General features: G+C 35.6%; 1 protein-coding gene across 1 annotated transcript; it reads left to right on the top strand.

The window, feature by feature from the left end:
• Nucleotides 1-411: 411 nt before the first annotated feature.
• On the top strand, nucleotides 412-972 carry LOC137839348 (secreted RxLR effector protein 161-like). Its single transcript, XM_068648468.1, has one exon. It carries the CDS (start codon nucleotides 412-414, stop codon nucleotides 970-972), a length of 561 nt encoding a protein of 186 aa, XP_068504569.1.
• Nucleotides 973-15,890: the final 14,918 nt, after the last annotated feature.

The following is a 15,890-nucleotide window of genomic DNA, read 5'->3' as shown; positions in this document are numbered from 1 at the left end:
GCTTTGTGTTTTTGGCAAATTGATTTCTTAATCAAGTTTTCTCGAAGTGATTTCATTCTAGACTTAAAAGTTTGCGAAAACCCTCTTTAAACCATTCACCCCTCTGGTTTAAAGCCATACATTGTAACACTTTTGTCACATGGTTATGAAAAAGGAATGATTGAGAAAACTCTCTTCATCAAGAAGTCAAATTCTGAAATTATCCTAGTGCAAATCTATGTTGATGACATCTTCTTTGGTGCTACTCAAGATAGTTTGTGTGAAGAATTTGTGGCAGCAATGCAAGGTGAGTTTGAAATGTCTATGATGGGAGAGCTTCCTTTCTTTCTTGGATTGCTGGTCAAGCAAACAAAGGATGAAATCTTTCTATGCCAATCAAAATATTGCAAAGAAATTCTCAAGAAATTTGAAATGGAAAGTTCCAAGGAAGCAAGCACACCTATGCCTTCAAGCTGTTATACGGATGCGGATGCTGCTGGAAAAGGGGTAGATCAAACAAAATACAGAGGTTTAATTGGCTTCTTACTCTATCTCACAGCAAGTAGATCGGATATCATGTTTGTTGTATGTCTTTGTGCAAGATATCAAGCAAATCCCAAGGAATCTCACTTCAAAGCTGCAAAAAGGATTCTTAAATATCTCAAAGGAACAAAAAATGTTGGTCTATGGTATCCTTCTTACTCTCTTATACATTTAATTGGTTATTCAGATTCTGATTTTGCAGGGTGTAAGCTAGACAGAAAAAGCACAAGTGGAACTTGTCATCTTCTTGGATTAAGCCTTATCTCTTGGCACAGTAAGAAGCAAGCTTGTGTAGCTCTTTCTACTGCAGAGGCTGAATACATTGCTGCTAGGAGCTGCTGTGCACAAATACTTTGGCTCACACAACAACTTGCAGATTTTGGATTGAAGATAAGCAAGGTTCCTTTGCTTTGTGACAACACAAGTGCTATAAATCTCACCAAAAATTAGATTCAACATTCAAGAACTAAGCACATTGAGATTCGTCATCACTTCATATGGTATCATGTGAACAATGGAGATTGAAGTGAAATTCATTGAAACAAAACTGCAACTGACTGATATATTCACAAAACCTCTACAAAAAGAAATGTTTTTCTTCTTAAGAAATGAGTTAGGCATTCTTGACTCTCAAAATCTCTCTTAAACTGTTTTTAATTCTTAAAGTCTATTTGTAAAGACAAATAGCGGGAGAATTGGTTGGTTTTTGTGTTGTCTGCTCTCTATAAAATGTTTTAAACTATTAAATCTCTCCAATTTCAGAAATTGGAACTATTTTCTACTTCTGCTGATAGAAACAACCGATTGAATCAAGGAAACAACCAGTTGTTTGTCTGATACAATGCTTAGTGAATTACTTTTCTAACCTACTACTATAGATGATGTGTATTGCATAAAGTTTTGTTTTGTAGGAACTGCTTCAGATTCAAACAAGTCCAACACAAGCAACCAAGGATTTGTCTTCATCAAATAGGGGGAGATTGCTGATTAAGAGTGATCAAAGGCTTTGAAGAATCCAAATCCAAGTATTTGATGCAAGGCTGAAGTTGCTGCTGTGTTTAGGATAGGATATGAGTAGTTTATTTGTGTAATCCACTCTTTGTTGAATCTAAAGCTAAAATGTTTTTAAAACCTTTTAAGTTTAAAGTGTTTTTCAAACTAAGTAAAAAAACAACTTGTAGTTTTGTCGAAACACCGATTGTTTTACTCTTAGGTGTTTTTGAAAAGGTTGAAAACTGTTTTGGTTGGTTGACCAAAACAATCAATTATTTTGTGATTTCAATCGATTGTTTGTTTGAAAATATGTTTTGTTAGTTGAATGTTCTTTAAATGTTTTTCAACTGAATGCGCTCCTCTATTAAATGCTTTGACCAATCTTTGAAAACCATAAATAGTTTGTTTATGTTTTATAACAAACAAGAAAAACATATTTGAGTTTTTCAGTTGTGAAAGATTGCTTTTAAGTTTTTGAACATTCACATTCAGCTTTGGTTTTCTCAAGAGATAGTGGCATAGGATTACATCTGTATTGATTTCAGTTTATTTTGTAAACAAGTGTAATTCGTTCTAAATACTTTGTAAATTCTGGTGTTGTTGCCAAGGAGTGTTGTGTGCTCTTGCGGTTGTCAAGATCAACATTCTTGGTGAGTGTTGTGCCAAAGGAAGTGTGTTTCTTGAAGGGTTCAAGGTCACTTCTTTGGTGGTTTGTGTGTAATCTGTATTGATTGTTTAATGGATTGTGCAGTGACTTTTGGGGACTGGATGTAGCTCTTGGTTTAAGAGTGAATCAGTATAAACTGTTTGTGTATCTCTTTCTTCCCTTAAACTCATTTAAATTCAGTTGTTATTGCTTTGCTGGTATAAACAACCGATTGTTTCGAAGAAACAACCGATTGTTTTTCTGGTACTTTGATGTTTTGTGCTTTATATCTTGGCTAACTGTATTTCTGATTGAGTTTCATACAAAGGATTTTGTTCTAGTTGAAATTTTTTTCGAAAACCCATTGTAAACAATTCACCCCCCCTCTCGTTTAAGGCCATATATTCTAACAATTCTAACTTGAGGTGTGTGTTGGTGCAAAGAGGGTGAGTTGATGTTGTGGGATTCAAAGTCACCTCTTTGTGGTGTGTGTTGTAATTTGGTTTTGATTACTAGTGGAATACTCAGAGGTTGTTCTGAGGACTGGATGTAACTCAGGGTTGAGTGAACCAGTATCATCTGATTGTGTAAATCTCTCTATCTCTCTTTATTATAATTTGTTTGATATTTGATTTGCTGTCATAATCAACCGATTATTTCATATTTGAATCGGCTAATATTCTTGCTTTATAAATTGGTTATACCTGCTTTTATCTTTGTGATATAAACAACCGGTTATATCAAAATATCATCGATTGTTTTATTGATAACAATTTTATTGCTCATTGCTTTTGGCTTCTTTGATTCTTCTTTCTGTAAATCATTAAAGAACTTCATTCTTAGTCTTTATTTGCGAAAAACTTTCATAAACAATTCACTCCCCTCTTGTTTAAGCCATCTTTACTTACAATATTGAAATACACAATTCAAAATGCATTTATTACATTTTGGATTGTGCATTCTGGATTAATGTGTTTTCGTATTTCATGACGATGCAACTATAGAACCAACAAGGAACAAAATATCCTAAACATTTACATCTTATTGGATTATATAATATGGATTAAGTTTTTCCATTTCAAATTAGTCAATCCAAAACTTTTTTTTCTATAAAAGAAATTAGTCCAAATGTTTTTTTATAATTTGAAAAGTATTATAAACATAATGAAATAGTTTTGACAATTGTTGGATCTTCATTCTCCCATATCATACTTCCTCGCTTAGATTGTGCATATTTAAATAAGCTCATAACTTTCTATTTGTTCTTATCATTATTTTTCACCTCTTATGGCTCTAAGTGACATGTTCGACTAAGGTATAACATATTAACAAGTAAATGTTGGCAATGCTTTAGTACAATGTCTTTTGAGCTATCTATTGAAACAAAGATAACATGAAAGAGTAGAGACAAGTATTAGTGGAAATCTTCATCATTTTCATATGCAATTTTAGTAAGAAGAAATAGTATTATATATGCATGCATAAGTGAGTGTTGTTGATGACCTTTTAAGGTTGATTGAAGTTCTTTTGCATTCACACCATGCATAACACTCCCACCATGAAGTTTGAAACTACACATTTTTTCAAACAATTCATTATGTTTGTATATACTTTTTGGATTATTAATTACTTTCAAATTTATTTTTTTTATAAAAAACAAAGTTATAGATTGATTAATCCAGAGTGGAAAAACTTAATTATGCATCACATAATGCAGAAGTTAAAATTTTTTGTGCTATGTTTAGGATTGCATAACATTTAACATTATGGAATATGCAATATGAAATGCATTATCTAGAAATTCATTGTGGATTGCATAATTTGAAATGTTAAATAATATTGAAATTAAATAATACTAGATTATGAAATTTGAAATGCAAAACCAAATATTTTAATTCTCAAATTGTGCAATATAAACTTTTTGAATAACTCAATTCAAAGTTTTCCCAACAAATTTGCATGAATAGGGTACTTTTGACATTTTTCACACTTTACAGAGATGCAAGAGAAAATCATGAGGGTGCAGGAAGAAAGAGCTTTACTCTCAATACTCTTTTTTTTTTATATGAAGAAGGGCCTTGGTCCCAAATTACAAGCAAACAACACATGGGATCCAAATCCTTGTAACATTATTAAATAAAGGTATAATTATCTTATTGGTCCATACATTTAGATTCAATATTCAATTTAGTATAGTGGTTTAAAAAAAATCAATTTGGTCCCTTTGATTTTAAAAAAGTACCTAAAATGGTCATTTATGTTAACTCCCTCCCAACGACGTCAAGTGTTGCTTATGTGGCAGAGAAAATTGTTGATCTGGAATGTGAATTAAATGACAAATGAGATTGGGTGTTAAGTGAGGTGGAAAGTGGAGGGGTTTGGAAGATATTAGAAAAGTTTGGGGGTTAGGATTTCTCCCATTCGTTAATGTTTTTGGAGGGTGGTCTATCAACGAATACTAGGGTCGTTTGTGGAGGTGGTTCAATACTAGGGTGTGTTGGAGGTTGTTGTGGAGTTCAGTTTTATGGATTTTTTGATAGGAGGAAGGAGTTTACTTTTGTGGATTTGTTGTTGTTTGGTGTTTCCTTGAGTGGGCATGAATGTCTGGCTATAGGTATACATCTGCATCATCATGCACCTGTAATTGGATGAGAGAGCAAAATCGGTCCAATTGTAGCCATGATGGTGGGAGAAAGACCACATTGGTTACTCTTATGTGCAATTGGATAGAATTTGCAGTTTTGATAGCAACAACTGTAAAAAATGGTGGGATACAATTTTGGGGGTGTCCAAAGTACAAGGCGAGATGTATTGAACTGTGTTTTATGAAAAAAAATATGCATATTTGATATTGATTAACGTTTTGTCCAATACAAAGTAGGAATGGCGTAAGCATGAGATGCAATTTCTTTAGATGGTGCATTGAAGATACTGAGGATGACAAAGATGGAATTATTGCAAGAGAAAGAAATAAGATTTGTAGTTTGGAAAAATGTCTTAAGGTGTCAAGAACGTGGATTAAAATGTTAGTAGGATTGTCTGTTGTTGTACTAAACATTGTTATGTTGACTATTTTCTTAAAATTCCCATGATGTATGTGTTTCCTTTAGGATTGTGATTGAATGAGTTAATGTAATATGTATTAGTACAATGTATTGAGGTTATCCCAATTTTTTTATTATTTTAGTATAAGTAATGAAAATTTATTTTAATGAACCAAATATTTGAATTTGAGTATTAATTAATGAACCAAATATTTGAATTTGATTTCAGTATCATGCCAAATGTAGAATGAAATTTAATGATAGAAAATGTGTTGTATAATATAAAATGAAACCATGAAGCAAACCAAATAAGCAAAGCCATCAATGTACTACCAAACTTACCATCCATGTACAACTTTATTCAGTGCATGTAAATAAGAAGTGTATTCTCCACTTGATAATATCAATGTACTGCCAAAATTATCAAACACATTGGCTACATGAACATGAACCTAAATGTCATTCGAAAATACATTAACATGAGGCTACAATAATTGTTTTTCAAAATACACAATTATATACTAAAATCAATCTTGACTTTTAAAAGTGCCTTCTCTTAGACTGTAACATAAGTCTCGTGTTGGGTCTACTCAATTTTGCACTTGATCTTGTTGTCCTTGGAGCTGGTTGAGATGATTGATGTGGTTGGGAATCTGTTGGTTGAGAAGGGGGAGATGATGGATATCATTGGCTTGGAGTTGCCTCAGATGGACCTGCCTCACACAGAGCTTGTTGAGATGGTTTTTCAGTGCATGACTTTCTGTTGTGGCTAAGCTTATGACATATACCATATTTTTTTCTTTAATTTAGTTTGGCCAAACTAAGTCTTGTTCTTCATTACCTCCCATGCTTCCAACCTTCTCTTCTTTTTTGGTCTTCCAAGCATCTTCTTTGTGGGAGGTGACAAAACATTTGGCATTTTAGTTTCTCCAACACTTGTTCACCGTTCACTAGATAGATAATTGAGTTGTACACCTCTGCATATGTTGCCTTATTGGACCAAAATGAAATGAAGTTAATTGCATCCAAATTCACAAATTTCATTGCATGTAGTGCATGACAACAAGATATTACAGTCAACATCCATCTTTCGCAACTGCATTCCTTTATGTCCAAGTTAACGACAAATTTTTCTCCAATGATATAGATATGTTTGACCTCGAATAAGTGATCTACATAAGAGCTATGATCATCCAATCTATACTTATAACATTTCTAGGAAGCACAAACAGAAAGATCTGCCACGTGTCACTCCCATGTTTTTTGAAAAAAAAACAAAAAATCATATTTACCCAAACAATAATGTTTTACACGTGGTGCATTGTGAGGCTTCCTGAGTCTTTATGGGAAGCAAATGGGCCCGTGCTTTAGCTAGCCCAAAATGAGGGAATCGACCCAATGTGAAGAGGTGTTAGGATTTCTGAAGGTGTGTTAGGGCATATTTTCTTTTTGCAATCTGTTCATCTAATTTGTGTTTCCAGTTTAATTTGTGTTTCCAATTTTGTTCTACGTTTTCCAGTTTTCTTCTGCAATATGTTCATGTAAGTTGTGTTATTATGAACAGATTGTGTTTTCAAATACATTGTTATCATGAATATTTTGTTCAGGGTTTATTTCTAGCTTTTTCATATTTTTTTTTTCATGTAATTTGCGCATTTAATCCAACTTTAAAAATGTATTTGTGTTTCCCTCGTTTATGCTATTTAATAATAATAATAATAATAATTATTATTATTATTTAATTTCACCAGAGTGGTTATTCTTCATATATTTATTTATATTAATTAAGTGTAATGATGGATTCTAATTCTTACTCCTTCATTTCATATCTATCCATTATGACATGTCATATATGAAGCATAGGATGATACTCACGAATCACAAATGAAATGAAAAATTTCACCAAGCCCAAAGGCTTTGCATTTAGCTCTCTTTCTAAAATCTTCTTTCTCACTTCTATAGTAGATCCATTGTGCACACAGACGTTGATAAAAAAAACCTAAAGTTCTATCATTAGCATGTTATCAAATCAATGTAATCTTAAGTTGTACTTTATATTGTTTCATTTGTCATTAAGTTAGTCATTTGTATTTAAGTTATACAATAATAAAAAATCTAAATTAAATTGCCATCTATTTATAAATATCATTACTAAAATGGTTATTTGTCCTTAATTTTTTTTTTATCTTCAATGAGTGATCCTCTCACAAACAGAATTAGGCATCAAATATTTCGTATTTTTATGATTAATTTATTATTCATTTACAAAATTAAGAATTATCTATTGTTTTCAAAACTATATGGGTTACATATCTTCGATGAATGCCTTTGTCTGGATAGAGTTAGGTGACAAAAATGAAAAACAAATTTTTTTTTTAAATTTAAACATTCATCTTATCAATTCGAATTAAAAATGATTTTAACTAAGTTTGTATAAAAAAAACACAATTTTCTGTAAAAAGAATGAATGCTCGTGAATAAATATTATTAATATATTAATATTAATATTAGATTACTATAATAATTCAAATTACAATTATTATTAAAATTAAAATTACAATTAGAATATAATTGATAGTCTGGGATAGAATTTAAAACACTTCTTTTGCATTCTAATCTTTACTCATTCTCATCTTTTGTTGCGTTCTTCTTCTATGGCAAACGACCTCCAGGATCTCCGTAAAGAAACAAGGCCATGCAAAAAAAAGGTTCTATTCTATGATGAAATTATTAATTTTGTACAACACCCTTTGATGTGCATTTAGAATTATACTTAGGTTACATTCCAAACATTGTTATATACATGCATTCAAAATTCTAAGATGTGGGATATGTTTTTTTTAAGTCCACAGTATATTGACACATTACCAGAAAACAATGAAATATAAACCAATTTTAAAAATTAAAACTAATTAGCTGCTATAATGATTAAATTAGAGATCATTTTAGAGACTAATAAAAATTTGGGTTTCTAAATTAGTTTTTATTATGGTTAAATAGTTTTTAAATTGGTATCTAATTAGTTAACAAGTTTTAACTATCAATTATTTAAATTTTAAATTTGGTAGCAAAAACCTTGGTAGCTAATTAGTTACTAATTTAGAAACCATTTAACAATAATAGAAACTAATTTAAAAACAATTTTTTTTAGTTTATAAAATAATCTCTAATTTAGTCACTATAGTAACTATTCAATGTAATTGTAGTGTCATTGATTCCTCGGAAATAAATTAAGTTCCTAATTAATCAAAATCCTAAATAAATACAAACCATAAATTATTTACGATCATACATAAATAAAAATCTCAAAAAAATAAAATTCCTAAATTATTCAAAATCCTAAATAAATACAAATCTAAATTATTTAATGTAATACTTAAATAAAAATTTACAATAAATAAAATACCTAAATTATTCAAAATTATAAACCTATAAAAATCCTAAATTATTGAGTGTTATAAACAAAAATAACAATAAATAAAATTTCTAAGTTATTAAAATTTATAAATTAATGCAAACTCAAAATTATTTAATGTTCTACTTAAATAAAAATCTAAAATAAATAAAATTTCTAAATTATTAAAATTTGTAATTTCAAACCTAAATTACTTAATGTTCTACTTAAATAAAATTCAGAAATAAATTAAATTTCTAAATTGTTCAAAATCTTATGTTCCTACCGGTTGACTCGACTGTCTTTGTACGTCTCACGATACTCCTATTCCCAATTTTTTGTGCCTTTGTTCGTGCCTTTCTCTCGATCAAACACCTAAAATCACAAAGACAAAGGGCGCCCTAGAGGCTGTTTGCACTCCGACGCTCAAGTCAATCTTAGGGCTAGGAAACACCAAAACTGTTAAGCGTAAAAGCTCTGCGTAAACTCTGTGTGTGAAGCGGCGCAAATGAATAGTGTACCTTGTTAGGTTTATTATTACCCTTTATATAGCCTAGGGTTTCCACTGTTTCCGCTACCCAAATTAAGATTTTAGAGGGTGGGCCCTAGCGTCGCTATTACTCACTCTTTGGGCAACCTAGCGCGTAAGGCTCCCTTACTAGAGTGCAACCTCTAACGGGATGACCACCTGGGTGCCAACTTGTGCACCTGATCTCTAGGGTCACCTGTCCCTGGGAGTGCCCTAGCCGTTCACGTGCCATGCATGCAGCTCATCCCTAGAACGTGACCCTCTCAGGTCGTATCTTTTCCAGTTGCTCTTTACTTGTGTTACGCTTGAACGCGTCATCCGCACCACACGCATGGACCCTCGTGACCTAGGCTTCTCCCTAACTGTTAACTAGTGAGTGGTCTGGGATCCACCTCTCGTGGCCCAGCTTTGCTATTTGACTTGTCGAGGTCCGAGGTTAGCATATTCTGATGACCGATGTTTGACCACTCCTCGATCCTTTGAGCGTACTGTCTGCGTGACACTCTAGGCATACCGCTAGTGGGACTGATAGCTGTCGTTTTGCTGTCAAATTAATATGACTCTAGCGTAGACTTGTCTAACACTAGAGAGATGATAGTATAATTGTGGACAAATGTCCCCAAGTCGTCTCCCAACGAATCCAATAGTAAAATCAGTTGATCAGGGTTTAAAATCTATCTGCAAGCAATAAAAGTTAGCAATAACAATAAAGATGAAAAGGGGGTTTGAGATAGTTGTGCAGAAAATATAAAAGAAATTAAAATAGCAAATAAAAAGCGGTTGATCCCAAGTTCTTCCACCATTGAATTCTTCACAGGTTCTCTAAAGATTAATCTTTTCTCAATCCTCCAACAGAGCTAAACCAGATTGAACATGCGCCGATCTGATTCAACTGAAACTCACTAGTAAAGCATGCGTCTACTAGTTTAATCAATACCCACTTTGTTCCATGCGTATACTCCATGGGAATGCTTACCTCCTCTCCCTTGAATCATGCGCCCAAGAAATTAATTAGAACAATGGAACTAACTAAGAAACCAAAGTTTAAGATAAGGAAGACTCTCAATCATGCGTTCAAGTACAACCTCTCACAAAAACCAGTTTTCCAGGAGATTAGACAATAAAAACAACTGTTATAGAGAATTAAAAATCGAAACTTTTATTGAACAAAACCTCAGAACTCAATGGGGAATTACAAAAGAATCAACCAAAAAGGTTTAGCCTTCCATGCGGAGGCAAAACAAAAGAATTACTAAGAAGAAAATAAACTAAGAAAACCCTATGAAGCTCTCTCTTTTCTCCTTGATGCTTGTGTCCTTTTATAGGCTTTTCTGCTCTAAGGATCTTGAGAGAATATTGTAGTTTATATTTTGTTAACCGTTTCCAAGTTTCTATCTTTCCAGAATTCTTGTATTTTGCAGAAGATTTGCTTCCAATTATGTTTCTGAGATATTGTAGATTTTATTTTCTCTTTCTTCTCCTCATAATTTGTTTTCTGTTTTGGTTCAAGAAGGAACTTGGACTTTTGCATATTTGGCCCATTCACAAAGGTAGATGCTTCCTCTGGATAATTTACTCTAAAAACACAAAATTAACAATAATAATAGTTAAGGCCCAAATAAACCCAATTATAAGAATATTAATTAAAACAATGGATTTATTTATTATTATAGTTCAATAATCTATGAATAAGGCTAGTGAGTGTGAATAAATATATGCTCATCAAATACCCCCACACTTATCCTTTTGTACTCCCGGGCAAAACATTCTAAGGTTTAGAAAGAAAAGAAAAACAATGCAAATAACAAATAGAAAATTCTAAGAATTCATAATGAAAGACATGATATAATTTCAAGAAATCAAGGAATCAAGAAAAATGTGAATGGAAATTCCTATATTTTAATATACAAGTAGGTAATTGAAATCGAAGGTTGAATTAAAATTGACAAAACTTCATTGGACACTCTCAAACTCTCAAGTGTTTAGGGTTTGTATTTACGCTCAGCACCCATGCAGACAAACACTACCATATGCTTAGCAAGACTCTAATATTCACAACAACCGAAAAAAACATGCAATCAAAGATCAAAAGGACTTCATAAGGGATGTAATGAGGCTAAGGTAAAGGCAGGTAAAAGGGGAAAAGAGGCTTAAAACCATAAAAAAACAAAGGAGCAATGGTGGGTAGGTCTAAAAACAAGTGTAAGTATTATGACAATTCAACTACTCTTTTTATTTCAAGATATATTTTTGTTCATATAGTAGACAGTCAATCCAATGTATTAGAGGATCCACTATTATTTTCTTTATTTTGCTTTGTTTTTCTTTTTCTTGTTGTATTCTTTTTTTTTTCTATCCATTTTTTTATATCCATTTTTTTTTCTTTTTTCCTTTTTTTTTAAAAAAAAAACTGAAGAGGTAAACTATGAAAGTGACATACACCCCCACACTTATTCAAAAACCTATTCCCAAATAATTTCAAAGCTCTTTTATCTTCTAAGGTAGGGACAAACATGGTTTTTCTGTTTTGAGGCTTGTAATGAGGGTTAAAAATAAGAAAAAGGCTATAGGCTCAAGGGGCTAACAAATGGATTATCATAAAGGTAGGCTAATATGGCTAGTGGGTTAATTTAAACAAAGAATGCCTCTATCATATCAATTCATACATGTAAATCACAATTGTAAAATAAAGAATCAAGCTAAGTTCTAGGGTATAAGCAAACATGAGTGAAAACACACTAAAAAGAGTATTAAATGATATATCAATTAAGGCTCAAAACTCACTTGGGACATTCTATCAAAAGATTCAACCCAAAATTTCTCATAACCAACTTATTTATCAATTTTTAAGAAAATCCAAACAACAAAGATCAAGAAACCAAGATTTTCAAGAATTATAAAACATGTCAGCCATTAGACAATCCTAAAAAAGCTCATTTATTTTAACAGAAGCAAAAAGAAATTCAAACAATTAAAAGAAAAAAAAAACACAAAAATAAATCAACAAAAGATAAATCCTAAACTATGATTCTCCTCCCCCACACTTAAATCATACATTGTCCTCAATGTAAAATCAATAAATAAATGTGTATAATAAAAGTGATAGAAGAAGTACTCCCTCATTCAGCTTGAGGGAAGTGGCAGCCGGAGTTGTTTCAACCATCCCCTCTACAGTATAAGCCAAGACTCTTCATCCACAGTGGTGTAGAAACACTATTAGCTGGAGCATCTAACCAAAGCATGCAGTACATTGGTAAACTATGTAACAAAAATATTATGATGAAGAAGCCTTGAAATAGTGCATAGAACTGGGGTAGGTCTGGAGGGCGTGTGAAATGGTACAGTTTCTTCCATGAATGGATGATGGTATTGTCCAAAGTATAGATGGAAGATGTAAATTTATTCAATATAGACGATCTAATATGGGTAACTGTTTGGGGATCGTCTAAGGGTGGTGGTCTAAGGCTAGACAGTCTAGCTAGGGTAGATGATCTAGTTGGCGTGCGAGATGGAATGAAATGTAAGTTAGAAGGTGGTGGTGGCTGGTAGAGGGTGCTTTCAAATGTTCCAATTATGGTAGAAGGTGTAGCCAGTGGAGATGATGGAATGAGTGATATGGGTTTCACCTTAAATAGTGGAGGTTGTATTCTTTGAAGCTTTAAGGATGGAAGAATAATATCATCTTCTTCTCCACTAGCAGTGTCTACTTGAAGGATGGGTAACATCTGCTCTTCCTCTTCTTGTATTACCTCCAAAACTATGTCAGAGCCATATGCTAGTGCACAATCTTTTTTAGTAGATTCGGCAAGTATAGCAACATCAACAACTTCTCTATCAAGACTTGCATCACAAGAGTTAGTGCACTTCTCTATCTTAACCTTCCTTCTTCAAAGCTCAAGACTTTCCACCATCTCGATCTAAAAGGTATGAACTTTGTGCATTTCTCACCCTTGCTCTGCTATCTTACTGTTGAATAATTGTATGGGACTGTTTAAATTCTCGCATTTAGGTTTTCTGCACTTTATGTTTTCCCCGTTTGCGTTGCACCCCTATTTTAGGTTTTTCTGGGTTTTTCCTTCATCTTCCACTGAACCTTCGTTTCTTCCTTCTTTTTCTTCTCCAACTTCAAACCCTCATCCACAAGTATATTACAGAGCCTTATACCCCTGGGCCTCTGAGGACCTCCTTGTTGAGACCTCCGCTCTCACCTCCTGTAAGGACGTGATGAAACATAGGGAGGATGAGGCCGCTCACATGCTTCGTGTGTTTGGGCGAGAGTGCGATGCTTATGTATTCGTCCAACCCTGCACTGCGGGCGAACCCGTGTGCGCTAATGAACGCACAAACAACGAGGAACCCTTCTTCTTCCTTCACGCCACCGTCTTCAAACGAATCAAACTTCGTTTGCTGCTCACAAGGTTCGAGCGGGCTCAATTGACGGAGATCAACGTGGCCCTTGCACAACTGCATCCTAACAGCTAGGCCTTCGTGAAGGCGTTCAGTATTCTCTGCAACCACATCGGACACGCCTCCTCTATGGACGTGTTCCTCTATTTCTTCGAGGCCAAGAATCTAGGGAAAAAGCTTTGGGTAAGCTTTAATGGGGTGGTAGGGAGAGTTCTCCTCACCTTGTTTCAACAATTGTATAAGGGCTTCAAAGAGAAGTTCTTCAGAGTGTGTTGTAATGACTACGACCGCACACTTCTAGATGGCTTCCCACTCTATTGGGTGAAGAAGCTAGATTTCAAGAAGCCGAGGAATCTTAAGGAGCTGACTCCTCAGGATCGCGAGCTCTGCCAGGTCTTCACCAGCCTAGGGGCGGTGTTCAACACTGCCTAGTTGATTAAGCATGAGTTCAACCCTCCTGACCTCAAAGACTATATCGGTACTTGTTTTTTTTCATACCTTTCTCACCTACTTTGCGTGTTTTTGGTCATCTTGCACATCTTGAGTTTTGTTTTTGCTTCTTAGCTCCTCTATTAGAATACTGCCATACTTGCATACTCTGCCTCTTTATGCTCTCATGCTTACTCTTGTATTCTGAATTGCTTTGCTGACCTCTTGGGCTCCGACCTTGGTGCAGGTATGGTACTGAACGAGGAAAAATGGGCGAGGCTTGCTAACACCCTTGCTCGGCACTCAGGGGCGCTTGGGGCCGCGGGTGCCTTCTCTCCTCCCACTCCCGTCTCTGCCGCCGCGCACCTTCCCCCACTCTTCCTTCCTCCATTCCCTCCGCTCCCATCGTTGCAGTCCCCCTCACCGCCGTCCAAGCATCAACCGTTTCAGCCCCCCTTGAGAAAGGCAAGGGGGTGTTGGAAATTGCGTCTGACGAGGACTCAACGGAGGGGCCTGTCTTCAAAAGACGCAGGCCGATGATAGCTGCAACCTCACACTCCACAACCGAGGGTCGCCCTGCCTCTTTTAGGGAGCACCTGCCAAGTGCCTCCTCACCTCGTGGCCCTCTCGTTCTTAATGGTGGTAGGGAGAGCGCCCCTAGTGATGGGCAAACCCCACCTGCGCCCAAGCTCCATGTCGTCCTTCAGCACACCCTCAAGGGCTTCCAACAACGGGTAGCAGCGGAGGTTTGCGAGGACACGACCAGGGAAAGCTTGGGACTTGGCTTTGGTGAGCTCCTTGCCCAAGCAACTGCCTACCTTGACAAGGCCAAGGCAATGAGGGAGCAGCTGGCCTTGGTGGCGGCGAAGGCTAAAGAGGACTTGGTACTGGCGGAAGAAAAAAAGAAGGAAGAGCTGGCCCAGTTGGTCCTGATCTTCACCAACCGGGAAACCGCCCTAGACTAGGAGCTAAGCAGTCTCCGCCAGACCGAGAAAGAGATCAAGAAACGGCTCAATGAAAAAGGTCAAGAGTATACGGAGCTTGAATCCAAAGTCTTGCCCTTGTGCACTAGGGCGGTGGAGCTGAAGAAGGAAGTTGAGGTGGCTAAGGCCAAGATGGCTAGACTTGAAGAGAGAGCCACCAATCAGGAGGTGCAGCTGGGTCGCATGGAGGCTGAGCTCACTCAACAGGCTGAAAACTTCAAAAAAGTTGAGGCCGAGCTGATCGAGGACGCTGCCAATGCGTATGTTGCAGGGTTCGAGGACTTCCTTGCTCAGGTTGCCTGCACGCACCCTGAGATGGACGCCTCACCCTTCACCACATCAAATCGTGTGGTGGATGGGCAGATCGTGCCCAGGGTGCCACCATCATAGGTTGTACTTGGTCCCCCAGTGAACAATTCCTCTTTGTATATGAGTGCACCATTTTCTTTCAACTATCTGAGTTGTTTGCATGCTTTAAATTTTCAACTACTTTATCTTTCTCAAACTTGATCTGTTTGAACTTCGCGCATAACTTGCTTGGTCTTGACATGTCTGAATGTCGCTCTTTCATTTCGCCTAACTTGCATTCTTCGTTTAGGATCATTAACTGTTGTACTTCGCGTTGATGTTTCTAACAACACCTTTGACCAATACTTGAACCTTAGGTAGCACGCTTACTCACCCTGACCCCACTGTAGGCTCTTCCTCAGACAGCGAGGTTGTGTGTGCTAACCTGTAACTGAGCTTACCCTCTTACACAAAGGTGAGCGAACTTCTGAGGGTCACTCTTCGAACCTGCTTCATAAAGCCTGGGAAAGACTTAGCTGTGAACTGGGTTGTTTAACCTTGGCGTTCTCACCTGAGGGGGGAGGGGGGGGGGGTGTTCTCTACGAACCTACCTTTCCCACTCTCGAGACCTCTAACGCAAGGGAACTAGCTCGAA

The sequence above is a fragment of the Phaseolus vulgaris genome, chromosome 3, assembly GCF_000499845.2.
Source record: "Phaseolus vulgaris cultivar G19833 chromosome 3, P. vulgaris v2.0, whole genome shotgun sequence".
Taxonomy (NCBI): Eukaryota; Viridiplantae; Streptophyta; class Magnoliopsida; order Fabales; family Fabaceae; genus Phaseolus; species Phaseolus vulgaris.
This window is presented reverse-complemented; position numbering and strand designations above follow the sequence as displayed.

Excerpts from the sequence above, each read along its gene's own strand:
- LOC137839348 (XM_068648468.1), top strand. The coding sequence starts at position 412 with ATGGAAAGTTCCAAGGAAGCAAGCACACCTATGCCTTCAAGCTGTTAT.